The sequence below is a fragment of the Varroa destructor genome, unplaced genomic scaffold, assembly GCF_002443255.2.
Source record: "Varroa destructor unplaced genomic scaffold, Vdes_3.0 BEIS01000005.1, whole genome shotgun sequence".
Lineage (NCBI taxonomy): Eukaryota > Metazoa > Arthropoda > Arachnida > Mesostigmata > Varroidae > Varroa > Varroa destructor.
In genome coordinates, this window is record NW_019211458.1 from 19,955,168 (window position 1) to 19,982,606 (window position 27,439).

At 40.4% G+C, this 27,439-nt stretch overlaps 5 protein-coding genes across 32 annotated transcripts in view; 2 read left to right on the forward strand and 3 right to left on the reverse strand.

Annotated features, from left to right (window-relative positions):
* The window catches only part of LOC111250732 (monocarboxylate transporter 12-B-like), a 40,134-nt gene extending 38,004 nt beyond the window's left edge, over window positions 1–2,130 (forward strand). For all 6 annotated transcript variants that reach the window (XM_022806376.2, XM_086990088.1, XM_086990089.1 and 3 more), the window contains one exon: window positions 75–2,130. In XM_022806376.2, coding sequence (XP_022662111.1) covers window positions 75–304 — 230 coding nt within the window. In that variant the 3' untranslated portion in view covers window positions 305–2,130. The remainder of the gene's footprint in view (window positions 1–74) is intronic.
* Window positions 2,109–8,041, reverse strand: LOC111250733 (transmembrane protein 120A-like). Of its 7 annotated transcripts, none has more exons than XM_086990091.1 (9): window positions 7,090–8,036; window positions 6,381–6,488; window positions 5,861–5,979; window positions 5,318–5,545; window positions 4,822–4,980; window positions 4,395–4,460; window positions 3,604–3,724; window positions 3,165–3,299; window positions 2,109–2,976 (listed from the first exon to the last, which is right to left on the reverse strand). In XM_086990091.1, exons 2-9 carry the CDS (start codon window positions 6,468–6,470, stop codon window positions 2,770–2,772), a joined length of 1,125 nt encoding a protein of 374 aa, XP_086846217.1. In that variant the 5' UTR covers window positions 6,471–6,488; window positions 7,090–8,036; the 3' UTR covers window positions 2,109–2,769. The 7 variants fall into 7 exon arrangements, with proteins under 7 accessions (XP_086846217.1, XP_022662114.1, XP_086846220.1 ...); XM_022806379.2 differs by having other exon boundaries at window positions 6,810–8,036; XM_086990094.1 differs by having other exon boundaries at window positions 5,861–5,975; window positions 6,810–8,034.
* Window positions 8,042–8,333: 292 nt separating this feature from the next.
* Window positions 8,334–12,272, reverse strand: LOC111250734 (uncharacterized). 4 transcript variants are annotated; one of them, XM_086990095.1, is made up of 7 exons: window positions 11,754–12,272; window positions 10,972–11,030; window positions 10,542–10,622; window positions 10,218–10,316; window positions 9,629–9,739; window positions 8,934–9,062; window positions 8,334–8,821 (listed from the first exon to the last, which is right to left on the reverse strand). In XM_086990095.1, the coding sequence occupies exons 1-7, from the start codon at window positions 11,983–11,985 to the stop codon at window positions 8,618–8,620; spliced, it is 915 nt and encodes a 304-aa protein (XP_086846221.1). In that variant the 5' UTR covers window positions 11,986–12,272; the 3' UTR covers window positions 8,334–8,617. The 4 variants fall into 4 exon arrangements, with proteins under 4 accessions (XP_086846221.1, XP_086846222.1, XP_022662117.1 ...); XM_086990096.1 differs by having other exon boundaries at window positions 8,934–9,026; window positions 11,754–12,270; XM_022806382.2 differs by lacking the exon at window positions 10,542–10,622 and having other exon boundaries at window positions 11,754–12,270.
* A 274-nt stretch (window positions 12,273–12,546) lies between these two features.
* LOC111250655 (uncharacterized) lies at window positions 12,547–16,667 on the forward strand. The gene is made up of 7 exons (XM_022806188.2): window positions 12,547–12,948; window positions 13,240–14,085; window positions 14,521–14,783; window positions 15,045–15,158; window positions 15,362–15,466; window positions 15,614–15,747; window positions 15,843–16,667. Exons 1-7 carry the CDS (start codon window positions 12,786–12,788, stop codon window positions 16,054–16,056), a joined length of 1,839 nt encoding a protein of 612 aa, XP_022661923.1. The 5' UTR covers window positions 12,547–12,785; the 3' UTR covers window positions 16,057–16,667.
* Window positions 16,668–17,919: 1,252 nt separating this feature from the next.
* Tm1 (tropomyosin 1) overlaps window positions 17,920–27,439 on the reverse strand; it is a 44,962-nt gene continuing 35,442 nt past the window's right edge. For 2 of the 14 annotated variants that reach the window (XR_015328331.1, XR_015328332.1), the window contains 6 exons: window positions 25,737–25,807; window positions 25,307–25,382; window positions 23,835–23,897; window positions 22,310–22,379; window positions 19,127–21,511; window positions 17,920–18,815 (listed from right to left, as the gene is read on the reverse strand). Coding sequence is in view for 10 of the 14 variants with exons in the window: in XM_022806191.2 (XP_022661926.1) it covers window positions 18,733–18,815; window positions 22,310–22,379; window positions 23,835–23,897; window positions 25,307–25,382; window positions 26,083–26,153; window positions 26,594–26,711 (481 nt within the window). In the remaining 4 variants the exon portion in view is untranslated. Of the gene's footprint in view, window positions 18,816–19,126; window positions 21,512–22,309; window positions 22,380–23,639; window positions 23,703–23,834; window positions 23,898–25,306; window positions 25,383–25,736; window positions 25,808–26,082; window positions 26,154–26,593; window positions 26,712–27,439 lie in introns of all 14 variants that reach the window. The other 12 variants (XM_022806191.2, XM_086990097.1, XM_022806189.2 and 9 more) reach the window with 8 other exon arrangements.

The window sequence follows — 27,439 nt, forward strand, 5'->3', positions numbered from 1 at the left end:
TGATAAGATTAGTCTAACTAAATTCAGGAGTAGATTGTCATGGCAATAATGTGTGTCTTTCTCCTTTGTTATAGGTTATTTTAGGGACCATCTTCGCTCCTACTCAACCCTATATTTCTCGTTGTCTGGCTACGCCTTTCTCATTTCATTGTTGTGGGCAGTGCATGCACTTATTACGAGGATCAAATCCCGCTCATTCGAACTACGAAATCCAACGAATGCCGGATCTGGCAAGACCTCTTCGTTGCAGGTCCCTGCCACCTCCCCATTTACGTCGCCTAACGTACCGGCCGCCTCCAAATAAGCCTGATAAAGCCTGAATAATCAATAGTAATATAACTCGTATGCAACGCTCATCTAACTAACTCTCTTGAGACCTAGCCTTTTCTCACAAATGCCTTCAACGTTGTGAAGACCATCGAGGTGGTGTCCGGTGTCGGCCGTGCGTAGCATCAGCATCTTTATTAGTGGTAATATATATTTATATGATACATATATATATATATATTTTTTTTTCAATCTTTCTTCGAACGAGGTTCGAGAAGTGGACAGTAGATCCAGTCCCGAAATCGTGGCCAATATAAAGACCTTGATATGATCCTGTTCCTTTGGCAGGTACTCAAAGACCGTTATTTGGCTTTTTCGTTCGACATTTCTTGTTAAGTTCAGGTAGTGGATTAGAACAGGGAGACTTCAATCGATGCCCTTCGAGAATTAAGCTGAAGATAATACTTAAAAAATCCTCAGTAACTCGAAGCAATTACGCAATACGGATTTCAGAGTAAACCTCAGGGTTGGTTGGTCAAGCTCTTAGACATTGCAAGACTAATTTTACACTAATTGACAAAAAAAAAAGTTACAAAGTTTCTTTAGAAGGTGCCGACAATGTGATTCTAAGAATAGTATCATTCAGTTGCTGCAAACTATAAACAGTCTGTGGAGTGGCTCTATGTTATACATTGATTGCCAACTGATTAAATGACCTCACTCATGTAACGAAATTCGACAGCTAAACGCTACATCATAACTATTAATTGACTTTCAGATACTATTTAAAGCTAACATAATGTAACTGTGAATGAAACTTACAAAGATCAAGTTATTTTAATAGAAACTTAAGAACTATAATAGATACTGCCCACAGGCTAGCCGCCCTTAACGAAGGGCGACGCCCTGAATAAAACTTAAATACCTGCCGAACTAAAATTTAATCAACAACTAAGCACCATGCGCGCATTCTATATAGCTAAACATATTGATCGAGCAAAATTTTAAAATACATATAAACCACGTTTTAATATTAAACCATTATTTCGTTGACATCTTGACTCATTTTGTGAGAAGATAAAGAACATCATCACTCTTGACAATGCACCCTGTTTATTATATTAGCAGCTAATTTATTAAGAAAAAAAAATGCTTGGTATCTGTGTTTAGCGGTTTTTTTCTTGGAAGCTTGCTAAAGCCACTGTGTTATGATTCTATGATATATTTGCGCCTTGCCAGTGACAGCGGTTGGCCTGCTGGCACCCGCTGCCTTCTTAATAATATCGATAACACTCCTAATCACTTCGATACCGTAGATATACACGTTCGTTAGTTGGTGAGGAAATAATCTTGAGGTGATTCTGCTCGTGAAAAACGATGTAAAACTGCCATTAGAATTAGAGAAAACAGATAGAGCGTAAAACACGATCCGACAACAGCCTCATGATGGAGGTCTGTCTCACCTACAAGACTAAATAGGGCTTTTCCACATAAAATAATATATAGCTTAGCTATAGATGGGACGTTTTTACCTGACCTATAAGTGGAACACATGTATAAATTCCTTTGATTTTATAACAAGGAACAAAAAATGGAGGACGACAGGTTTTGATGAGAATCATGCCTTATTTAATTATAATAACAAAAATAATACTAATAATAATAATCTAGTTGTTTATATTTTTAAGGTACTCGACATTATTTTTTGCCTATATATGCGAAATGAGTAAATATTGCATGTATATATGTCGCTATTGTTATACTGACAAACACTATGTCGGTTGAGCCTGTAAAGTTCTTAATTATATACCTGCATATACTTTGAAATAAAAAATCACTGCTTTGTTAGTATATGATTTTTGATGACTCTGTTTTTCTTTCTGTTTTTTTACTGATTAATTTAGGATGAGAACTTTGGACACCTTTTACAGCCCTTTCAAAGTATCCATATTGACAGTAGAATGTTTCGTTAGAGTAGTTAGGCAACGTGAAACAAATCGCCGCAAGCGTTCCTTGGACAGAATTTTATGTCTGGGAAACTTTTGTTCGCCAAATAACTTACGTATCAGCTATGTCTACTTAGCGCCGACAGCATCTAAAAACTGAGCAACTCAGACTGAACTTGGTACCGTCTGAACTGGCGCTTCACAAAGTTCCACTGATTCGATTTTCAGTTAACTCAGGACAGACTGTGAAAAAAAAGTGAAAATTCTTCGATTTTGACCTTAATATTTAGCTCAATAGGCTTTGATCCGTCTAGTAGCAACAGTACGTCGTGTATGCTAACGCAATGTATTTCATTTAACTTTATTGTATATCCTGCCTCTGCCGTTTAGCAAACACAAAATATGTCCCACTGAATTTGCCTTATTCGGCATTATAAATATTGCCTTTTTATTGGCTGGCCCAAAATTCGATTTTCAATCATGAATGTGCCAAAGAGTTTTCCGCGGTTTTTTCTCTACGGCTGAGCTCCTTCTAATTTCTCTCTAGCGTAAAAAATCAACACGATGTAAACTTTCTGATGAGATGCAGCGGATCAGGACGAAAAGATTGATATTTCGAATAGATTGCTTTAGTGGTGTTGTACACGTTGCCCACGAACATCACTCCGAAAAATACGGCCGCCGATGCCGCGTGCCAAGTGGCCGATTCAGGTTTCGAAGAAATGAGTTCGACGACGAGGTAGAGCATCAGAAGCTGCAGCAACTGCGATCCAAACCAAAAGAAAAATGTCTGCTTAATTTTTTTCTATCGGAGGATTTGCTAGTTACCTGCTGAGGAGGAAAGTATCAGAGGGTATGAATAATTGCTTCATAAGCTGAATAGATTAGCCATCGGCGAAATTTTCGAAAATTATTTAGTAAAACAAATGGATCAAAAGTAAAAGTTCTTACGTAAACCGCGTAGAGGAAAGGCATCAGAAGGAAGAAATCTCTTAGCATTGGTTTGACTAATAGCGAATGGACTCCTTCGACACTGACCTCCATAGGGTCTACGTCGGAATTGCCGGTCGGCGTAGCCCCTAATGCCTGAACGCATGCACGTAGTACGAACATGTGTAGTTTATTGTTTGATCTTATAAGAGGTGTTTCGCTTTGGCAAGCGGAAACGAAAAGCCTCCACATATATCACGAAAATTGTTTCCCTATCTACATGTTAAATAATGAATCAAAAAAGATGTCGTCTGCAGTATTATTATTGTTGCTGGATTTGGCAAACATACTACTGAGCGGTCACTTACTATGAGACAACGTATGTAAAGATTATTACATAGCTGTACTGAACTGCAATAATTAAATGCGAATAGAGGACAACAGGTCCTGAAGCTCTCACCTGTAGCCTATACAACGTTCCGGCCTGATATCGATATTGCATTTGATGAGCTACCAGCATCACGCAAGTGTACGTCAAGAAACAGCTGCGAAGATGCAGTTGAAACCCCTGCTTGTCAGCCCTAAAATTGCCATATCACAAAATTTTCATTTTGGCCACATTATAGAGCATATTTTTCAAACATCTGGAACTATTTGAAGTTGCTATATTTATTACTAAACCTCTTGCAAGTAGTCAATTCAACCATCTGATTTTTTTTTAATTTGAATTCAAAAGTTATCACATGGCTATTAAGCTTTGGCAAAAAGATCTAGATTTAATTATAGAAACAATAACCTTGAATTGTAGGAGTCGGTATATAAAAACGTCGATAAGTTTAGTATTAAATTAGTAGGTAAAAAAGACGATAGATAAAAGGGTGCCCATGAGTGGTATGTTTAGATGTCTTTTACAGATTGTAGCCTTACGCTATGCATGCATAGGGTCTGAAGGTCATCGTTAATAAGTGTGAATCGAGCTAGATGTTTCCTGCTTGGACCAAATTATTCCCCATAAATTCCTCGAAAATAACGAGTTGTTAACAAACACACACAACACACGGCTACCTTCACATACAATCTTTAAAGTGAACTCTTATTTTAACGTTATCTTATCGCTATACACACGAAACTAGTGACATCAAAAACATTAGTGACCAACAAAAACGCGAGATACTGCAATACTTAATATCGCGTATTAAGTGGCACGAATTATACATATATCATACGTGTGTTCTAATAGGTTGTACTAACCATAAAACAGTTACTCCGGATAATCCTGTTGCCAAAAAGTGGTACAGCCTCCACCATCCTTTGATGCTGAAACGTAATACATCTTTTCTAACGCACAAATTGTATATATATATATATATATATATATGAAGGAACTACTCGGCATTACTATGCTACCTGCAAGTCCGTTTCTCTAGGTCTAATAGCTGCGGTATAAAATCAAAATTCTCACAGGAATAATTTTCGAGCTAGTATGATTGGTACGAGGATAAATGTGAGCAATTTGCTTTTGTGTAGCGCTAATGGTAAAAGTTTAACAAATGATAATGTTTTTCCCATTGTATCTGGGAGCGAACTTTAACTACTGATCCATACACGACACGCGTAAAGGTCGAGAGAAGTTAAATCTGAGACAAGAATACGTTACAACAAAACGAAACGATCATACTTAGATCCATTGGCCTTAAGGATTGATTCCCGAATGGTTAGTGTACAGTAAAACCAGACGAGCCCAAACATCAGCACAGGGTCCCAACGAGTTCCTGGACCCCGGAGTAGACAAATTACCGACAGAGCTAGCAAAGCGCACGTCACAACTAACTTAAAACTGAAATGTCATGTTCCAAATAAAAATATTACTGAAAGTTAGTATGAAAGAAATATAATCATCAACTGCCATCATCCAAAATCAATCTATCCTCTCAAGTTAAAGGGCAAACTTCACTACATCGTTCCCTGAGTAGTCAGTGTCCAACAGCTTTTGTTACTCCTGAACAACTTTTGAAAGCTTTGGGGATTCATTCTTTAACAACATCATTCTTGGTATTTTTGGCATAGTACATCAAAAGGCAGGACTAAGTGACAAAGACTGAATATGCTGCGAACGTACACGCTACGCAATGGACGGTACACTAAGTTTAATCTCGATTCAATCCTTGACGTACTTTTCATATTCGATCTTGTAGTTGAGTTTCAGTTTGTTGCTACGCATTGCCACACTCACAGAGCCTAAAACGAAATACAAATATTTTCCAGGCGGCGCCGGCAGGTTTCGCCTGATAAGCCTGATGGCATCTTCAAGTTCGGCAGCGTGCGAGTCCAACTCTGTAGCCGCTTTTGCAACAACTGGATCTTGTGTATTGTTTTTTCTACTTTGTGTAACAGGTTTCATGCTGTGAATATAGACAATAGACAAGGATAAAGTACCGTAAACGTATCAGCCACTTTTAACGGAAATAACAACGCTTCATTGTGTTACTTCACACATTCAAAACATCAGTAACGTTACTCATGAAGCACAAGGTCGATGAAGGCGATAGCGTAACAAATAAAACGAATTGTAGAGATTTGAAATACCTCCATATAAACAAATCTGTCGGTTATTGTTATTTCTACTATTATTGCCCACAATCGATGATTTTTTCCGTCGACTGGACCTTATAGAACCGTTTATTGATTGAAAAGTTTGACTCCGACTACATGTTTACCTGGTCAGCTGAACTCGTAATGGAACCAAATGATGTAGTAGATGCCTCACTTGACTGGCGCAGAAATCTTCGCTTTTTTGTAGTGCTTTCTGATAACCGAGTGACGCAGTGAATGCTGGCTTGAAAATTTGACAAAACATGAAATTATGTTTACGTTCTAAATTAGCCTTGTACCTATCTTATGATGAATTTATACAAAGTTAAAATGTTTGGTGACCAACCCGTTGGTAAGCGAATATCAAAACCGCATATGAACTCTGTACTGTGAATAGGCGCCCATACATGTACTAATTAGCCGAGGTAAGTTTTCCTATCATCGAATTAATAGACTGTTAGAGCACTGAAACAAGCTGGCCCACGGAGACCATTGAAATCTCGAAGAATGCGTCGTTACTATGAAGGAACGAAACACAACAGGGACACCCTACGATTTACTAGGTGGCGATTGCCACTGGATACCTATGCTTCGCTATGTTTCGGGTCTCATCGCTAACCTTTAGCAACGAATGCTTCAACTAACCTGTAGTTTTTCTTTATATTCTTGATAAAGTTTGTTGACCTCTTCCGCTATAACTTGTAACCTGACGATGTCGTCACCCGGCGTTACCATCCTGGCGTATCGAACGAGCTTATAAATAGAAATAATCGCAGTACGCAGTGCAGATGTCAGCGTGGAGCAGAAGATAAATGGCAACAGAACAGTGAAGATATTCAATCGTGTTTACTCTTGCAGCCGCAACACTAATGGACAGTAGATCAGTAGACAGGGCCATTGAATAAACCATTGAAGTTGAACGTTTCCAAAGCCTTCTGCCTCACGTTATAAAGAATAAGCATAACCTAAAGTACAATTTCGTGCTACACTCGTTATCATTCTAGTGAACATTTAAAGGTGTTAGCAGCTTCGTAGTAGATGCTTTATAGAATCACGGTCCTGACTAAATGTAACCTTTTTCATAATGCTCTCAGATATGACGCTTTCAAAATAATGTCCGCTAGAGGTTCTACACAACGTTAGTTGCATTTGTTTGCCAAAAGCTTGTTTGTTGCTCTGCTAAAAATGGCTTGCACGGTTCGCCGTCCACTTCTCTGTTGAAACCAGGTGGAAACGCAAGCTAGGATTGAATCGATTCCTTTTTTTTTCACAGTACCACCACTGCCACACTATGCACTTGGACAAGCATCGAGATTTTTCCGCAAAAAAGCGACCATTTACCGCGTCATCGTACCGTTATTTAACTAATGGCCAGCGAAGTTGAAAAATAACAGTACTTAAAATTGTCAGAGTTCAACAAAATAAGTGTACCACTCCCCCGCCTTCGCTCGACGCTGACGTTATCAGCATCTATATGGTTTTTCTCGAACGCAAGTGGTCGCTCAAGGACGCCAAATATTAGCGTGCCGTCAACACATCCGACGGAAGACCGACTTGAAGAGGCGTTTATCTATAAAACATGGACCGGGAAAGCGCCCCGGTCACCGACAGGCAGAGAACGCCAGCCGATAAGTTTCTCATTTCGCTTCCAAGCCTGTCTCCAAATGTATTCACGTTTGCGGAACGCGGATTGATAGGAAAGACAACAAACGATGCCAATAGAACGACTTGAGCAAATGCAACAGTTGCACCGAGTTATGCCATAATATTTTTAGTATAATATTTATTGTAAAAGAACCTTGTAGACTTTAATAGGTAAAAACTACATTGAGGATTTCAAGTGTCTTCAATCTTAAATAGGAGCGGTGATCTAGCTATCCAATCATTCGCGAGATGACCTTTAACAAACATTAAAGACGCACTGCCTCCGGGAATTCGCAGACGCTATCAACTGAAACCCATGAAGCCTACGGAACGAACCGATTGTTTAACAGAATAATCTTTTTACCTCGACAACGGTTACGTTTACAAAATAGTATGCCAAATAGTACTTGCTAGCATGTCCAAGGCGCATTGCTGGCGATTGATTTTTTTAAAGAGTTTATGGAAATTGTTAAATACGGTTGTTAAGCTAGCGAAACAAATTAACTGCAATAGATGTGGCCCCGATGTACGTCTGGTCATTCGTTGGCCAGCCCACGCGTGCTAAATGTACAGAAGATACCAAGTTAAGTTAGTTAGTAACTATAACGGGATCGCTGCTCCATTTTTGAAAATCTTAAGTTCAGAGTTCTAGTTCTCTTCTGTTGCATTAGTAGAGTCCTACTCATACCTACTGCTAAAAAGTGATCCCCGCCATTTCATCGGCAGGTGTCCTGGGGGTACCGCCGCTAAGGGGCTTCAGTCCGCACAAACATCTATATGGAATTCCTAGAATCGTATTATACTGTTGTTTGTACCGCGTTCTTGGCTGCTTTCGTTCCTTGCTATGTTTTGTTGGATTGTCACCTAGCGATTCATAAGCTAGACAAGGTCTTATTTACTACTGCGAATATTTTTGGAGAAAAAATGTTCGTAACAATGATGACACAAATCAAAAACTATTTTTTGATGTTTAATACAAAATGACCTTGTTTTTACGGCTTAGCATCTACATATTTACATAACTGTAAGCATTTTTACAAATTGACACCACACTTGCCTCCGACCGTGTAGTTTCAATAAAAAATATCATCAAACAGCTGAAAATCAGCAATACGATTTGTATATAGGGAAAAGAAATTATCACAAGATCATAGGTGCAACACCGACTGTAAACGGAACTGGCTAGTCTAGTGCTATATAAGCGTCCCCTTCAATTCCATAATTGTTTAAGCAATATCTCAAGAAATTTCACTCTCAGTCTGAATTGTTTGTGTTTTGTCATCAGAAATGGCAAACGTTTCTTCGCACGGAGTGGGGAAGTTCAATTGAAGCCGTCCTCCAAGCTGTACTTCCGTGAACTCGTTCAATTCGTTCGTCAACTGTGTGATATCTCGGCGAAGTCCTTCCATCTGTTCGTAGACCTCATTGCGCCTCTCGCAGTCCTGAAGGCAGATTGTACACTTTATCAACTAAAATGTTGTCCTAAATGAGAAACACTGAAATTTGGTCAGAATACATATTGCAATCGCACTTTTTTCGTCAATAGTCGTTTACCTTACAACTCGACTTGCCGTCGTATAGTGAACTCGGGGGGACGGACTCGACTTCACATTCAAGTTTCCAGCGGCGACTTTCATGAAGATGTATCTGTCGTGCATTACACCAGAAGAGAATCGAACAATCCTGTTATAGATTTAAACAGCGAAGTGTGAAGAACAAAGGCAATCGTATGCTATTTTACTTTTGTGCTTCCTCCAATTAAGTACATACAGATAATCCAATCAGACGAGCAGTTTTTTTTTCTCTCGGTAGATGCTTATATATGAACAGGTTGAACGTAGATTCTTATCGTTCAGTATACATGACACACTCAATTTGAGCTCTACTAACGTATGACAGCATGTGTCAGTATCTAAAAAGTCGCTCTACAAGGCCGGGATTTACACGCTGCCACTTACTTTGCCCATGTAGCTCGTTAAATAACGGAATGGCATTGAGTAATAATGGGATAAATAACAAGCTCTGTATGTTCAGCCTAAAGTCTATAATTCAAATGTAGTTAATTTTCTCGCTGCTTATATATAGCCTCACTTCACTCTGCCAAACTACTACTTTACTCATCATAGTTTTTTTCATTTTCAGTTAATCTACTTTGTAAATGGGTCATGCACGGACGGTCTAGGGATCTTCTCACTAGTTTCACGTGACTTGATCAACAAAAACAAATATCCCTAATAATTTTTACTCACAATCGAATCGTGCGAATGGAGTCGACCACGGTTTTCAAATGACATTCCGCAGTATAGGCAATCCACAATTCCTCTCCGTTGAACACTAAATATATTTGGAACAGCGTTGCCCTTGAAACGAACAGAGCAGATTTGAAACTAAGTTAAAGGTATCACAGTGAGCCTTCGTATTCCTTGTGTATCCATATTTCGTCGGACGACTAAGATTGTAGCTAGTTATTACAAAATACGTCAGGCTAAGTTCCATGGAAAAAGCAACGAACGAGTTCCTCATTTTATTGCAGGTTAACTAACTAACAAAAGTGATAACTGATAACGTGCGTTGTAAATTTCCAAATCAATCATACATATATATAACAGGAGGTCATTTAGGCGATTCTAAAGTTAGCTTCTAGTTATATAGATAAAGATCAATAATATACAGGTAATATTTTATGCTTGTCTACGGTAGATATTGTTGAAACAAGATAAGAGGAGGAATTGACCGGTGCTATGTAAGATATGAGCCAGTAATCCCCCCACACGGATGATGTACATCTGAGCTTGTAGAAATCTGGATTAGGTACGATATGTGACAACTGATTCTCACCTTGAGGTGGCCGTTTGGCAGCTTTTGATCAGTCGAAAAATGGTCAGAGCAAACGTAGTTCGTGGAAATCGGACCGAAACCTAAGCTGTGACGCCGGATCTGATGTAATCGAATCGTATTATTGAGAACATCATCTACGCAATTCTTATAACTCGTCTTTTTAACTCGTCAAATTTCAGCTTCCAATTTTGTCCTATCGAGTTATACGATTATGAATAAATACATTTAAAGGTGTTCCACGAGCCAAAATTAATCTTTGACTTATTAACCTAAAAGGCCGTTTCGAGTTTTCTATCTGCTTTTGTACATTCAAACAATATATACATTACGCTGAGTAAACAGAACGCACGCAAGGACTACAGAACGGTAATCCATGGAAGACGCTTGTTTCTCCAAGTTATTTTTCTGTAAATAGATTACGAGATTGTTTTGCTTAAGAAGTTAATGAACAAACTTTATCTACGAACGACAGGCCTCACTTCTAGCTATTGCCATAGTAGTATAGACCTTTAGACCTACAACGGTGCCCACAAAATGAATATTTCCCCTGGCCCTGTTTCTGCGTCGGTTAGGTTAGGTTTAATACTACTTCGCCTATCGTGACGCAGCTCATTCATCTGTGATAATGCCTCTAATATGTTTGTCTCGTCTGTTACTTTGTTAAAGCCACAGCTTCCATTTGCTTCGCAGTAATAGATATATTTCTTCGTGCCATTAAGAGAGAAATTATTAGCGTATCTATTAACGTACTTACGAGATCTGTCCATATTTTGCGAGTGCCTGGCGCTGTCGGAATCGGGTAGAAAAGCTTGCCTGTAACACGAACACAATCGCATTCAGAATAACGCTATTTTTTTAAAGTCGCTATAAGTTTTACCATATTCTTTGTACCGTAACGTCGGAACAGGAAACCCACCAAGTAATTGATATTCCGCTTTATTCTATGGACGAGGCAGTGAACGGTCGGGATAACGAAATCAGTGTGTCTCCAAGCATGGTGCAGCATGGTGAACGTTCAGGTCAACTTTATCACTATCAACTTTTATTCAACAACAAGGTTCTATAATAATAATGTTAGTATTTGCTATTTATGTAGCATAAAAAAGAGACCAAAGATATTATTTTGCAGCTACTATTGTTGCAAAATTTACCTGGAACAGCATTATGATTTGATACATTCCCAACTAATTCTTTGTTGTAGCATTTAGCCATAAGCCATTATGGTAAACGAATAAAATCGAATAAAAAACGAACAAATAAAATCAAGAATAAGCAGAGAGCCTGCCGTTAAATATTCTTCCTAATCTGTTTGATTAAAAGTTATCGTATGATTATATCAATTTGGAGGGAAGTGACCAAATGAAAAGCTGCCATCTTAAAGCACGGCCTTTTAGAAGAAGCGAAACACGCAAACCCCGTTCCGTTCCGCTCTCTTTCCATCTAATGCTATAGTCTATTGATTTTTAGATCGTTGAAAACCTACTCCCTCAATAAGAATGGATTCAAGACAAGTCTATACAACAAAGAAAAACCTACGCGGTTCGTTCATCCGGCTTCTGCAAGATTCAACGGTGCATCTAATTTGTGACTGATATGTTCGGTTAATAACTCGAGATGAGGGGCCCTTCTGTTGACCACCCCTGGGGGTTGCGTTCGGCGCATACTTCATTCCAGCACCGCGACCGCTTCCACGAGTGATGGTAGTAGCAGGAGTTCCACCGGTTTTCGGTAACTGTGAATGTCGATGACTGGTTCCGTGGTTATCCATAACAGCACATTCAATTGATAAAATGCTGATTTTTACTAACACTAGCGTTGATCAGTCAGGGTCCCGCGCCGTATAACATTATATACCTAACGTACACCTTTTATCCAGAGCAATGCATATGACCAACTAGTACGCAATGCAATAATGGTTCCGCTGAATCATATTATACATCACAAGGACAGAGAAATATTCCCGCCAGTACGGTCACTCGTAACGTTCCGCATTCTTAGAGCAACAAAAACAAAACTCCTGCACAACTTACGTTGTAATTATTTTGACATTGAACAGGTGAGGGTACACAGTACAACTCCTTCTCGCCCTCTTTTTCGGAATTAGCGCGGCGCGATCGACACTGGTTAAAACAGTTTGCATTAGAAAAGCGAACTAAAGCAATCAATGACAGTAGAACCGGTTGTAACGAATAATCTCTAATCTATGATGACAAACTGTTACACGAAGAAAAAATTAAAATACGTTTTTCGTATACACTATCTGACTACTACTTTCTGAACACACTCAAGTCGAATTTCGCAAAAAAACTTTGTTTTGATTGTGAATCCAGCTGAGAGCTGTATCTAATTAGGCAATCGAAAATGACTAGATGGCTGTTTCTCGAATATTTGGATACCATTAAGTCCCTATATTTTTTATTTAAAATTTTATTTTATAAATCAAACCGAGCGGCACAACTTCGAAACCGCTCTGTTTGAATGACCGGTGCGTACTGGTGCTTCCCGTGTTAAAGTGCTGTGTTAGGTTTGGCAATTTTTTCATTATACAGGACTTTGTTTAATCTAACAATGAACAGAAAAAGCCAGGGGCTAAGTCTGCGGAAATCGATTCGCCCTAGAGAAAGTCAGGTACCTTCTGCCGTGGTACCCAGTTCTGCTAGACGTGGCTTTGCGAATCGAAGTATACTGGACACAACCCGTAACTCAGTGGGAAGCGGGCGAATATCCCTTTGTAAGTAAATCTATGTTCCAGCTTAAGTTCCACCCTTACAATATGTTGAGACGTCTCTACAGAACCTGGCCCGTAACTTTGTTACTAGTAATTGAATCTTATCTGCGCATCCTTTGGGAGTTGTACAGCAGCATTGACCAGAGTCCTATTTTGTATATACTTCGAACGCTAGCCAAGATTTGGGCAAAAGAAATCTTATTTAAATGCTGGTCATAAAGTCCTGCGGTAGGTCTATCACACCTTAAATAGAATCGATGAAAAACCACCTGTTTTTAATGCTGCGACTTACAGATGGGCAAGTAAACCAGAAAGATCCCCGCGTTTTCAACGACGATTTCATTAAGCGAACTTTTGGCCGTATCAGGGACTTTCTTATACAGCAACGTTTAAGCGCCGAGATTGTCCCGACAACGAGCAAGTTAACATTAAAGCAATTTGAGAACATCTTTAAAATACTGTTTGGCTTTATTGAGCCTGCCTACATCCCGCCATCTGGTAACCAGTGGATAGAACAGGAAGTGCCCATCCTCATGGACGGGCTTGGATACCCACATAAAGTAACGAAGTCTATGATGCAGACGGTCAGTTCAAAACCGGGCCCAGTTGTTGGAATCCTCGACTACACGCTTGATGTCGTCACTGCGGTGGAGTGCGATCCAGTCGAAGCTATTCGACTCATGCAGAAAGAGGATGCTGTTCTGCAGGTGGAAACCGAGGAGCTCGCTAGGATATCATTTATGGAAGGTCTCAGCGTGAATGACAGCAAACTTAAGGCACAAGTGCTTGACCTAACCACTCGTCACAAAGGCATTCTTGATGAAGAGGACATCCGTGTGGAACGTGAGCGTATTCACAATGCGAAACAGGAGGCTGAAACGCAGCTTCAGTACCTCGAAGAACAGCTGGCTGAGCAGAAAGGCCTTGATAAGCAGATCGAAGACTTAGAGGAGTACCTTGAGCAGATGGAGTCTCGCCATGCGCATAAAGAGACGGAACTTGAAGCCATGAAAGCAGAGAAGGCGAAACTAGCTCAACAGATAAGTGACACAGAGGAGCTGATCAAACAGACGAAGCTTGTTGTCGATACGCAACCCATCTCAGCGGAAGAAATTCGCTCAATGCGTAGCCAGACCACAGGTAAGCTCTTGTTGTGTGGATTATCATCTTATTTTCCTGAACGAACTTCACTGCTCTACGAAGCACTGCCATAGGCAGCTAGCCCCCACGAAGCGTGTCCATGCCGGTTTCGAACTTATTTAGAAAGAGTACCTGTTAAGTGGGGAGCTATTGCTAAAAAAATACATCTCGATTTCGAACCACCTTACGTGTCCCTAGGTTTAGTGGACAAATTCGATATTACTGCACTATCACAGGAGCTTGGTCTATTAATCTGGATGAATTTTCCGGTTCTTATTAACAACGGCCCATTAACGCGAGTGTTAGCCGAGAACTAGATCTACAGTGACGTGCACATTAAACACGCAAGATGAAGACAGTTACATTGTTATATTGATTTCCTATTATGGCCTACTTTTACGGTTTACTTGTGTTTGGCTAATTTGAATTTTGCAGAGTTGGAGGCAACACGCAGCTCACTGGCGAGCAAGATGCGTGCGGTCGAATCGGAGTACGAGGCCGTATCCGGCTCGATCCGAATCGCTGAGTCGGAGCTAGAAATGGAATGCGGCAAAATTGCACAGTTGCGTCCTGGCGGCTCGAGAGTTGGTCCACAAAGCTGGTCTAGAGATGAAATGATCACTTGCGTGAAGAAAGCTGATCAAAGCGCTCGTCTGATGAACATGATAAACGAAGAGGCAAATCTGATCAATGCAAAGGTTGGCTTACTATATCAGTGCAATTACTTTAAATCGATATGTTCTGTTATGGTGTCTCGGATTACTGTATAAAAACAGTTTTTGTAATACCTTGTTAGCTAGCATGTGCCTAATATATATATATATATATATATATATATATATATATAGAGGGAGAGAGAGAGAGAGAGAGAGAGTGAGAGTGCTGTTTAAGTAAACTGTTGTGGTTTTTTGTACGAGATTATTAACGGTAAGTAATGTTTTGTAATGTGTTTTCAACAGATTGCCGAGTGTCGCCGTATCGCAGAGGACAATCAAACATTTGAACTAAATCGGCGTAAGAAGCAGCAAGAAGTTGATTATCAAAAGCAGGACAAAGAGGCCCTCGATGAAAAGGTAGGCGTTATTCAGCTGTAGTTCAATATTAAACAACCTAGATTAGACTTTTAGACAGATCGGTGAAGGAAAATAGACACCGCTGATTGACGCTCGGTTATACGAGACATAGTGGACAATGTGGTGTTTCAGCAAGAAGGCCCTGTCCAGTGATTAGTTGATCATCTAACGCTTGAATATTACCTAAATGTACGCATTGACAGATGAAATACTTCAGTGCCCGTTTAGATGAGAAGCTTAAAGAGTTACTGAGCCAACGTCAGGCGGTCAGCAATCATGAAACCCAGATCGTCCTTCTCGACAAAGAGGTAGGTGAATACTAACGTGATGGCCGCCATACACTATTTGGTAGTTGTCAGCGTGAGCTCCATGATACTCGTATCATTCTATCGTTCATGTTCATCTATGTTCAATGGCCACTACTCCGATTTCCTCTTTTTTCGTTGATGTTTTAGGTGGAGGACCTGAAAGCAGAACGAAAGCGCCAAAGCAGTCTGCTAAGCGTAGCCGAGGCGAAACTTCATCAACAGAACAAAGAAGACGCAGCCGCTTTGAAGGTTCTTGAGATAGAGAAACAGAAAGTTGAACGGTAATTAGTGTTTCTATAAATCATTGTTCGTATCGACATTATTCCATATGTGACAGCTTAGGTATTTATTGCTCAAAATTTCTCTCTCTTAACAGGACAATTGCAGCCGATCGCGTGCGCATGGAGCAACTGGCCACGTACTATCGTGAATCATTTGCTGCGCTAAATGTGGACAGCGTTATAAAGGCTGTTTTACAAAAACTTGAAGTCGATCCCCTGCGTAGCTTCGTTAGTCGTTTTATGGATATTGAAAGGAGCGAACAACTTGGCTCATCATGTGACCCGCAGGTAAAATCATCACTGCAGTAGTACTGAACCTGAGTGTGGGAGAGGTCACACTGGATAAAATCAACGGAAACTTTCAGGTGTAAGGGAGGGAAATCAATAATGTGTTATTTGGTATACATGTGTTTACTATTTCTAAATTATATGTACACGTGATAAATTGCCTGTAAATAGTCCAACCAGAGCTCGAATCTACAATATAGACAAGCATTAGAAGCGATGGTGTTTAAATTACGATGATTCGGAAGTCCTTCATGTCCTTTCCTATTAATAATTGTATTTAAAAAACACATACTTAGCGTTACAGTACGGGTGTTGTATTCTCATGTAATTTTCTCCATGCGGTTAACTAACGTACCCATTGCCATTCTACAAATTTTTTGGGCCTAGGCACGGAGCTTTTTGACCATGATAAAGTAATAGAAAGCATGTCTATCTCAGAGCAAGCAGAACCAAATGTTAATGTGGCCTTTCTGCAGTTTTTATTTTTGCGCAGACATACACAATGGGTTATACCTTTTCGTGCCTTTTTGCTTACTTTGCCTCGCAGCAATGCAATGAGAATATAGACCTATACTTGATGATTGATAAAAAAAAAACTGTCGTAATAAAAAGTAATCTTTTTTTTCAGTTGACGTTAATCATTCTTTTTTTAGGGCAGATTCCTCTTTATGCTAGTATTCCTTATCCTACAACTGTCTAGTTGATAAACAGCAATCTCTCTCCTGTTCGCCATTTACTTAGCAGCAAATGCTCCCGCTATGAAGGAGAAAAATAGTTTCGGTACGAGTATAGACAAAATTTCGTTCATCCGAAGTGGCTGAATTTTTGAAGCACAATTCGTATCAACATTTATCACCAACAGCGTACAATGCATGCTGTAGATTCGCAGTCATCGTTCTAAGCGTTAATGATTTTTGTTTATTTCAACAGAGCTTTCTTTTGCCTATATTTTTTACCCGGTTTCCGTCTCTGGCATACACTGAAACTCGCGGTTGCCCGTCGGCGGATCTAGTGCCGTGATGCATTAGAGACGACTCCTTTTATTAAGGCACACCGAATCTATCGATGTTACGGGAACCCGGTAGCTTAGTTATGACTAAATATATATGCCGTGGATTCAGCTGCCTTCGGTATGGTACACGGACAATTTTATTATATCAGTTTCATTGTTAGGGGCAGCAGTTCGACAATAATGGAACCCAATGGAAAATGGAGTTTATATTCCCACGTTGACTAGGTAAGCCGCCAATGCAGGCGAGATGTGGCACATTGTGGATCCGGCACGGTCGCTTAAAATCGACGAAGGTTGAATTTCTTTAGTATGTAATTTTCCTGCCACCGACTGACGGTGTTAGATATATCTGTTTTTTCTTTAAAATTTTCAATAATTTCTTTTCTCACTTAACTTGTTCAGCTTTTCGAAAATCCTTGTTATCTTTTCTCTGGTTCCTTGTTTGCTAACTCACTCAGCCCTGATCTAACAGCTTCATTGCGACTTACCCAATGGAAATTCATTCACCTCGCTTCAACGCTGCCTACTTTTAGCGTTGTACAAATAAATAAGAAATCTCAATATAAAGTGCTAAATGGATGTTTACCACGAGTAGTGTAAGCTGGTTCTTATAACATACTGGGTCAGGCAGCCTGCAGTTAATCAAAAGCCGATTTTGTTAATAGTCACGAAGGAATGAACTTTCAGCGTCGATCGATTCACTGTTACCCCAGCGACACATCAACGACTAAGAAATGTTTTACCAAAAACAGAGCCTGACACTGTAGCTCTGTTGCCGTTCTTCCCCCACCCGCTAATCGTATTTATGAGCAGAAAAAAAAGAATAGGTATGACTAAATAACTCTATCCGTATGTTATACATAAAAGTACTATTATAAATTCGTAAACATAAACGTATTTATTGAATGCAGAAAGTTCATCTTGGCATGCACAATTGTAATCGTCGTTACGTTCCTATTAAAGTCATTACCATCATCACCATCATTCATAATCAGTCACCAGTTTCATCAACATCAACCATCATTGATGACTGACTGTCACGCTCTCTTGATATAATAATTTTGATCAATTCTCATTCTGGCACTATGAATATAATTTCGGATTGCCCCCGTCTCGACGGGATCGATTGGACACGCCAGCGAGGACCACATGTGAAACGAGCAGTTGTTTTACGAGCTGTCATAGAGGCTGCTCGGTCGTGTTTTTTTTTGCTAAAGAACTTTCCTCTCGAGAAACGATTGTGCCAATGAGAAATAACAGCAGCACAGGCAGCAGACCCAGCTTGCTGTAGTAGTAGTGATGGTACCGCAAGGGTTTCTCGTTCTTATTCGTTGTTGTTGCTGCTGCGTCTTTCTCTTCGTTCTGTTCTTGTCGTCGCTGTCGCTGCTGTAGTTGGTCGTAATATTGTTGCGTCTGTCGTTGTTGTTGTTCGAAATAAACAAAAGAAACGAAGCAGATAGTCGCTTTAGGTAGTAATGATAAATTAGGGAGACAAGGGTTGAAGTTGAAAAGGCTGACAGGGTCCCGTTGGGCCGGATTTTGTTGTCCGTCAACCGCTAACCGATATGGAATTGTTGTAATAATAATAGGTGTTGCTAACTGCAGTTGTTGTTGTTGCAGCCAAATCGATAGTTGCGAGGGCGATTCTTGGGACTTCCGGCCCGTGCGGCGTCCGCAGGCCGCGCCTAATAACCGGTGAGCTCGGCGAAGGTCTGGTCAAGCTCGTCCGAGATGCTCTTGTACTTCTCCTTCTCCTGGACCAACTCGTCTGCACCAATCGAACAGAATATAGAGAAGAGAGCGGACGAAACAATCAGCTTCTGTTAATCGATGTCGTATGAATAAATTGTGGCTTGCTCGTAAGTGGCAGATAAATAATAGGGTACTGTGATATCTAAAGGAAGCAGGAAATCACCATGCAGTATGAAATTATTAACAAAAAATTTACCTAGCAAACCACTAACTATATACATGTGGCAACTTTATAATATTGTCGTTTCGAAGTTCAATCGTCGAGTTAAAAAATAAGAGGAATATTATAATGATAAAATAGTAGGCAGGTTAAAAGGTGTTACAAACCTGGATGCAAGAACCTCATGATCTGAGGTGGGGGATTAGTAGATATAGGACACCACTTGTAGTTGTGCTCGGAACATGGTGAGGTTGAACTCGCTCATAGCATTATATGGTTAAGTGGAAATTTCACGACGTGTTGATTGACATGGGATTGTGTTCGCGTCATTTTAGTATGTCCGAATAGTGAAATTGCGCTGTTGTTCAGAATGTTGATCCCTGTATTGATGTTGCCCTACTGTTAAAACTTCGCACTCTGAATGACAACGGACAAGGCGCAGAGCGAGATATAAAACAGGATCAGTAGGTATACGGCGCGTAATTTTTTTTCGGTGTGACGGCATACCAACGACCTCAGAAACGGCCGTCATTATATTGATATTGGCGGCGCTTGATGAGCACTATGCACATACCATCAGAACCTTTATTTGCTCCTATGTGGGTTGAAGAAAAAACTAAATCAGGTTTTCATTTACCTTTACATCCAAGAGAAGGCAGAAGAAGACAGCGAAAACCGAGAGAAACGCTAACGAACGGCTACGATTGCTCGTGTCAGTTTATTGCGCAATGACTCTTCATAGAGTAAGATCAGATTTATCCTAGACACGGCCGTTGTACACAAACTATGTGTCATGCTTTTTTACATAATTAAATATAATAAACTGTTTAACTGTAATAGTAATAATAATGATACTAGCAATAATAGTTATCGTCGTTCTCGTAATAATATTATAGCGATATTTTACCACTTATTTTCACTTTATTTTCTCGCTTTCTTTCTCTCTTTTTCTCTCTCGCTCTCTTTCTCTCTCGCTCTCTCAAAAGGAAGCTGTCATCACCTCGTTCGTTCGAGTCTATATGTTGTTTTCATGTATTATGTCAATGCTGTTCTGCCTAGAATCGATTGACTGCTTGTTTTTTCCGTTTTTTTTTTTTAATTATTTTTCTCATAATTTTTACTTACTGCCACTTGCAATATTTTAGCAAATCAAGCGACGGCAGCAACCACTAGCAGCTGGCCGTATCACCGACGCGCAACAAACAAGGCGAGGTATATATATATATATATAGAGATATATATTAGGAAAAAGGGAAAGAGTTCCTCCATAAATCCCTACATGGAATGGTTGTCAGTTACGTTGTTTTTTTATTGATCGCAGTAAATATTGTTGTGGCTATACAATGCTGTTGTACTCGTAAGTAATTTTGTTGGCAACATTTCTTTTGGTAATATTCGACATTATTGATTACCTTTAACGATTGCTTTTGATTCAGAATTTACGATTAGAAAGTAACTTGGCAGAAGAAATTGATTTCACTTGCAAATTGGGGCCGGTTTGAACTTTTCAATTTCTAAATCAAGAATCAATGGCGGAACTGGCTTCCGCTAGAGTAGTGCCACAAAAGATCAGCGCCACTCTCAACGGGCTTGCGGCCATATATTTATATATTTTGTCCGCGTCCCCGTGAAACCGGTCAGCAAAGAATAAAAAAAAATATTAAAGCCTAACTAAGTGGAAATATTGTGGGGTATTCTGTATTCAGCACACATTCGTATCGCAAGTCCTCGCGAAGAAATGTTTTTTGCAAAGTTTGCAAGCTAATGTTATTACCATCGCGTGCTTTTCCGTGAAGGAGTTTTGCTATCCCTTCGTATTTCTCTCTGTCTCTGAGTCTATATGGCTGTGGGTATGTTTCAAAGTGCACGCCTAAATATGCCTACATGTGCGAACAGGTCTCTTGTTTCTTTGACCGTAAGGGCCCTTTGGAATGGAATGGAATGGGTGGTAACGGCAGTACAAACGCGGCGGCAGTATATGCCGTATGGCAGTATTCTGCTATTATGCTTTTTCCTGTTCCTCAGCCACTGCGGCGACGGTAGCGGCTCCGAAAGAAATTTGGCATGGACACCCGAAAATTTCGTATTTACGCCATACACTCTTATTTGCACTCTTCATATCAATATAAGGGGCATTTGCCTCTAGATAAGGGACTTATGTCAAAGTTCTGCCTCACTGTCAGACAAAGACCCTATTTTTAGCGCCTCATAGTTTTCTGTCTTTGTATTTTTGGGTGTATCTATGTGTGTGTGTGTGAATGGGTGTACGAGTGGGTGGGTGTAGGTAAGTGGGTGTCTGGGTTATTGTGGGTATATTCGTGTGTGTCTGTGTGTGTGTGCTTGTGTTTCAAAGGACTAATCTTCTGTTGTTTTTTCTTTCTGCTAAATAGTTTTCGATCGTAGGTTGTATGTCACAGGCGGCAGGAGGCGACATAAGGTCTAGGATACGCTGGAGGTTGGGCGGAGAGGTTACATCGACTGCAGGTCCTTCAGGGTGGTTTCCACTTCGTCCTGCAGCGCCGCGCACTTCTCACGCTCAGAGCCCAGCTCATCTGATTACCCATAAATATACAGGATGAATGCATCGACGATGAGATGATATTACGATAGGCCCAATAAAGCGTACGGCCGGGACGAGTCAATATTAGTTGAAACCGTGGTCGACGACAAAGCGTATGTAGACGCAACGGCCATACACGACGCGATCATCGTCATTAGGAACAATCAGGAACCACACCATAATCAAGGGACGTAGAAGTAGTGGTATAGAAGGGATCCACCAGAAACAGCAGTCATAATCATCGCAGCAAAAGTCACACAGCGGCACACGGGGTTCACAAGGGAAAGGAGCAAGAGGAAACAACATATTCAAACATTCGAATATTATTAATTACAAACGCATTCCCTAGTTAAAGCGGTCTATCTGATTATTGTCATGGGAGACGAAACATGCGCCATTCTTTAAAGTAAAGAAAGATTAAAATACAGACAAAACATGTTTACTAATCGCAAACTATTGTTTAATTATAAACTGGCCAGCTAATCTACTGAGTTTACCTTTTCGAATGCGGAAAAATAAGCATACTTTGAGACATCATACTAGATTTTAAAAGGGTATGTGCCAAAATAAGTATTATATTTACTTTGAATTATGTTCCCCGTTCAGACGATTCGGACAATATGGAAATAATACTAGAGAAAGGGTTTGAACCTTGCCCATGACACCGTTAGGGTTTCCCTTGTTCCATTTCTCACCTCAAACTTCAACAGATCTTTGTCTGTGTCTACAAAAATCTATATGAAATGCACTGATATAGAGAAAAATCCTCGTATATGTTTCATAAACTTACCCTCGAGCCTGTCGACCTCCTTCTGAAGCTTCTGAACAGACCTCTCAGCGAACTCAGCGCGTGCCTCAGCCTATCAAATAATATATGTCACGTAAGATATGTGAGACGTTAATATACGATACTAAGCAGTTTTTTTTTTATTTGGGTTGGGGTCAGATTGAACAGGCAAGTTGAGAAACGGAGACGGCCAGACCAAAATCTGGCTAGGTATCACAGAATTTGAAAGACCCGGTAACAATCAAGCGATATCCTTCACCTACTTAAGCCGGTGTTTGCCCGAGCTCTCTCGACTAAGGAAATCTATCATTATACGTGGCGCCTACAAATTTTATTATCTTCGAAGAGTGCACTCTTTGCAGAATTTAGGAGAATGCAGAAGGTACGGACATTTTGATAAGAGATTATTCATTTTCCTTTTGTTTATCTCCGCAGTTTACATGCTGTCCACAGTTGACATGGTAACATTTTAGGCAAACGATCGATAGGTTAGGAATTGAGATGTCATTTTGTTCCTCGTTTCTGTCATCTCAGATATTCTGTTCTGTCTGTCAGACTGTATTGCCGTATTGTGTGATCTTAGCTAGTCTGTATATTGTAGCCTCTTGGCTAGCTACAATCTTACGACTCCGACTGTCTCTTCATCTGTCTTCCTGACTCGTCCGTGTTCGGGCTATGATCACGAATACACGTCCTTGACCGCGATTACCGTTGCGGGCAACATGACGCCAACACAAAAAGTGGAATCATTCTCCGTCTATGTTACAGAAACATTTTAGTCCTTTATGTATTAGTAGCTGCATCCCATTGGTGAGCACACCCTAATCTCGTAGATCCTAATTTCCATATCAACTATACCTATTAGACTCCGTTTATCTTCGACTGGCTCGAGAAGACTCACCTATTTCCACTTGATTGAAATATTATCGCATAATGTCATGCAGGATGCATCGAAACTGACAACAGCAACATCTATTTCGATATCTTCTGTGCACTGTCCGTTTACCACTTTCAGGCGTAACAATCCCTTTGATTCAATAAGTCGATTTAGCAGACAACTAGGCCACGTTAGCAGTAGCTTGACTTTGGCCTGAGTGGGTTTGGAAGCTCTTACGTTCGCTTACAATCGAAAAAGAAGATGACTGAATCCGGCGTTCCTCAATTTCACCCGAAAATGTACCTTGACGGCATAGTATACCATTTCTCCTAAAACTTCAGTAGTAGTATTTTTTGTTCTACTTATTAATGCCATCATGCTTCTACAAATTCGTCGTTATTCCAGATCAGTATGGTCATATCACTAATATTAGCATCGGCACTATCCACTGGTTACCTCCTGAAGCCGTCCGGTCATCTGGCGAATCTGCATCTCGTACGTCTCTTCCTTTTGCAGGGCCTATAGTCAGGTTTTCGGCGGGAACGGGATTATTTTGGCAGGTTGAGGAGAGGGAGGGGTACAAGGGAGAACAAAGCCACGACTGTTACATAAAGGTTCACTACAAATAACGCTATCATGACTCATACTCACCTCTTTCAGCTTAGCTGTTACAGTGCGGATCTGCAGTTCATATGCCTCTTCTCGTTGCTGAGCCTGTTGTTGTATTGTGCGAGAGCGACGGCAGCAGGCGTGATTGTGGTTTACAGGCAGTGCAGACGAGCATTCATTCGGTTGATAATCAATCATTTCATTGGGTAGTTGTTCGTGGCAGTGGAGGTTTATCATGTCAGAGCAGAGCAGACCAGGGTCGACAGAATTGGGAGGTGGGAATTGCGGATCAAACAGACGGACAGATGAGTAAACCGACGACAAACAAACAAATAAATAAGCAGTGCAGATAAAATTGCCGAATTGTTATTTCTACTTTGAACTAGGATCGGTAGACTATACTACAGCGTTCGGTTAGCGTATTATTATTTCTATTCTTCTTTCGGAGTACGGAATCGAAAAATTTGCTAGCTGTTATGACGTCCATATTTTGTATATCACATATAAAAAAAATCTACACATGAACGATCAAGGCACAGTAGCAAAAATGACAAGGACAACACAAATACGAAATACACAGATCCGTACGTGCTAAATTCAGTCCATTACAATGGTTGCCCTAATGTTTGTGGTAGAGGTGAAAAAACGTGTAGAACAAGAAAACGAACGTCCTGTATAAATAGTAAACCCTAATTATCATGAAGCAAGCTAAGGCGATGAGGTATGTACATTATAGGACTATTATCGAATACTTCATAATAAGCAAAATGGACTAAGAATATCTGTTCGTAGATGCAAAAAGAACGAACGCCCTTCAGAGTTTGTTCCAGACATTCATCGTAGAGGACTCAATAACACCAGAACACAACTAGGTACTTGAGACAGGACATGATACAAGGAACGGATCTGGACCATGCAAAAAAGTTAGTCATCATTAGCAAACGCTAAAATGATCCCTTATGATGAAGAAGAAGATAGGATATGAGACGAGACACCAGAAGGTAACCATAAAACTACTTATTAGAATGGTAAAAATAGGGTAGGGAGGGGCATGTGAGGTTGGTTGCTAATGTAACACTTTTGGTAGCGATGGTCGCAATTAAACGCTAGAACAAATATGGAAAATTGCGTCGACATGCGCAGATGTGACAATACCTTTGATAGTCAGAGTTGAGGCATTGAACGGCGAACCCTTACTCAGAGAATAACAGCTTAGTAGACAATGTGTAAATATGTGAAGGAAAAATATGTTGTCCATACACGTTAGCCACACAGCCATGGCTAACGAGACAGATATACGTGACAAGACCACATACAGTGGAAATACGGTGGAAGAGATTCAGTTGAGCAATGGTATAAACAAAAACGTTACGATACGGAAAGTTTATGTAAACACACAATTTATACACAATTTATATTCTATAGTATACACTAGATATGCGGATATAACATGACAAATGGTGTAGCTTATATGTATTTAATGAGGATGTGTGAAGATTAAATCGAAAACGCACCTTCTCCTCGGACACTTCAAGAGATTTCAGGTTGTTACCAACGACGCGTAACTCCTCTTCAAGCTCGACGATTTTGCTGTAGTTTGTCAAGTCGAGATAAAAATTTAAGTAAGGATAAGTGCATATTGCTATGTAAATCTCACTAAGAACATAACACACTTGTTGTTACACAGGCCACCTGATAGTTAACGAGCACTTCAAACGCACATACGATTTATTTTTGGGAAATATTTCACTCTACTATCATTCTGCTATCACCTTGGAGGTGCTTTTGGTTGACAGCGGAATTCCAACGAAACAAATATGTTTTTACATTCCTGCTGGTGATCCAGAATTCGTAATAGGTTCGGGCTATTTATTAGTCGAATACTGCAGATGGATAAACAACTTATGGTCTGGTATCAATGCAGGGTTGGACATGTTGCCTTACCTTTCGCTGGTAGACGCGCGCTCCTCGGCCCTTTCGAGATCAGTCTCAAGGAGTGCAATCCGTCGTGCCATCTATTTTGTTGTTGTTGTTGATGCCCACAAGTGAAAACCGTGGCCGACAACAACGAACGGATTGATCGATCGTGTAGTCGTTATTAGGCATACCACACGCACACGTTCCAGGCACACGCACAGGTGGTTTGCACCACGGGTGGTAAGTTATGATTTGGACATGCGAATTCATGGTGTATAGGAGAAGCACGACGCGTCAGAAAATACAGAACAAAAACAACGGCAAATCAGTTAGTGCAATGCAAATGGTTTTCGCAAAGTTACGGAGTACTTACGTCTCACCGGTCTCAGCACGATCTTCAGCGCGCTCAAGATCAGCCTCAACCATGGCCAGTTTACGCGCGACCTGGGTATCCGTAACACCATCAGATGAATGGCGGTAGATGAAGTAGCGAGGAACATCACCGCGGAACAACGAACAGATAGGACCAATGGATAATCATTTAGATAATCTACTTATTGCAACTCACAAGAAGAGAAAATGTTAGGCACCATTCAAAAGGTTTGTTAGCGTGAGCAGACAAACCGTGTTTGTCGGAAATGATCAGTCGAAAAATCGGCCGGTTTTGCGTTGATCGGACGGATGACTAGCCCCCTGAATACGACAAATGGTCCAGACGCTGTCCGTTCTAAGGGTTGTTAATATCACAGTGAGTAGTAAAGGACAAATCCACACATAGTTACATACACATGAGAACCGCACTCGGAATTAAGTTCAGTCAAGCCAGCAGTTTGTCGACTGCTGCTTCTCTGGGTGTAAAACTCGGAACATGAAACTGTTTTCACCTCATCATATTTCCTGTCAGCGTCCTCAGCCATCAGTTTGGCCTCCTTAAGGTTAGCCTCGAGCTGATCCATGCGTTCCTCATCGGTGATGTTCCTGTGTTCAAGCATCTTACGCATACTGCTCGATCATGAGAGTGAAGGGAGCGGAACAAAGAATCATACGTTCATAATTTAGCCTTCGAGTACCTCATCCGCTGAGCTGATGATCAGGCGGTAGAAAGCGTTCAGGCTTCCCAACCGACCCCATAGAAATCATGAAAGACAAACTGCGACGCCGATTTGCAATAATTGACAAAGTGCCACTTGTAATAGTTATTTAGCCGACTCAACTAGTGGCAATCTAAACAAAAGCTAACGACAGTTTAAAGGCAAACTTTCATTTTTCATGTTCTTCTTTTCACCACGCTGTACTGTATGGGACAGCGGCATGTTTCAACGTGAAACCCACCATAATTCCTAGGTATCTGCGTTCCATTTCAGTGTTGACTAAAAAAGCTACTTATCACTCCTCTGAATTCGTCATTTAATGTGGGTTACCATATTATGCGTAGGAATACGTGCTAGCGCCGAAATTTATAAAACAGAGATTACGATAAAAATATTGAGTTAGTCACCGAGCAGGCGACCCATCAATCGCTACCCACGCAACCACCATTAACAAATGGCTATAAATAGAATAGCCAGAAATTGCCATTACAATGATGATTCTACTGCGTCAGAAATTCTAGAAGTTTGCTCTGTTAGGATATTTCGCCGTATTTCTCTAATTTATGTCTAATCATTTCATCCATCTACTTTTCCTCTACTTTCCATCTACTTCTTCCTCAATCGAGTTCTTTTTTTTCA

Coding starts and splice junctions, on each gene's coding strand:
- LOC111250655 (XM_022806188.2), top strand. CDS start 12,786: ATGAACAGAAAAAGCCAGGGGCTAAGTCTGCGGAAATCGATTCGCCCT. Junction 12,949..13,239: donor AAGCGGGCGAATATCCCTTT/GTAAGTAAATCT, acceptor TGCGACTTACAG/ATGGGCAAGTAAACCAGAAA. Junction 15,748..15,842: donor GAGAAACAGAAAGTTGAACG/GTAATTAGTGTT, acceptor CTCTCTTAACAG/GACAATTGCAGCCGATCGCG.
- LOC111250734 (XM_086990095.1), bottom strand. CDS start 11,985: ATGGATAACCACGGAACCAGTCATCGACATTCACAGTTACCGAAAACC. Junction 10,623..10,971: donor GCAAAATATGGACAGATCTC/GTAAGTACGTTA, acceptor ATCTATTTACAG/AAAAATAACTTGGAGAAACA. Junction 10,317..10,541: donor TTCTGTTTACTCAGCGTAAT/GTATATATTGTT, acceptor CGATTACATCAG/ATCCGGCGTCACAGCTTAGG.
- LOC111250733 (XM_022806379.2), bottom strand. CDS start 6,884: ATGCAACTAACGTTGTGTAGAACCTCTAGCGGACATTATTTTGAAAGC. Junction 5,980..6,380: donor AATATAAAGAAAAACTACAG/GTTAGTTGAAGC, acceptor CAAATTTTCAAG/CCAGCATTCACTGCGTCACT. Junction 4,461..4,821: donor CTTAAGGCCAATGGATCTAA/GTATGATCGTTT, acceptor ATTACGTTTCAG/CATCAAAGGATGGTGGAGGC.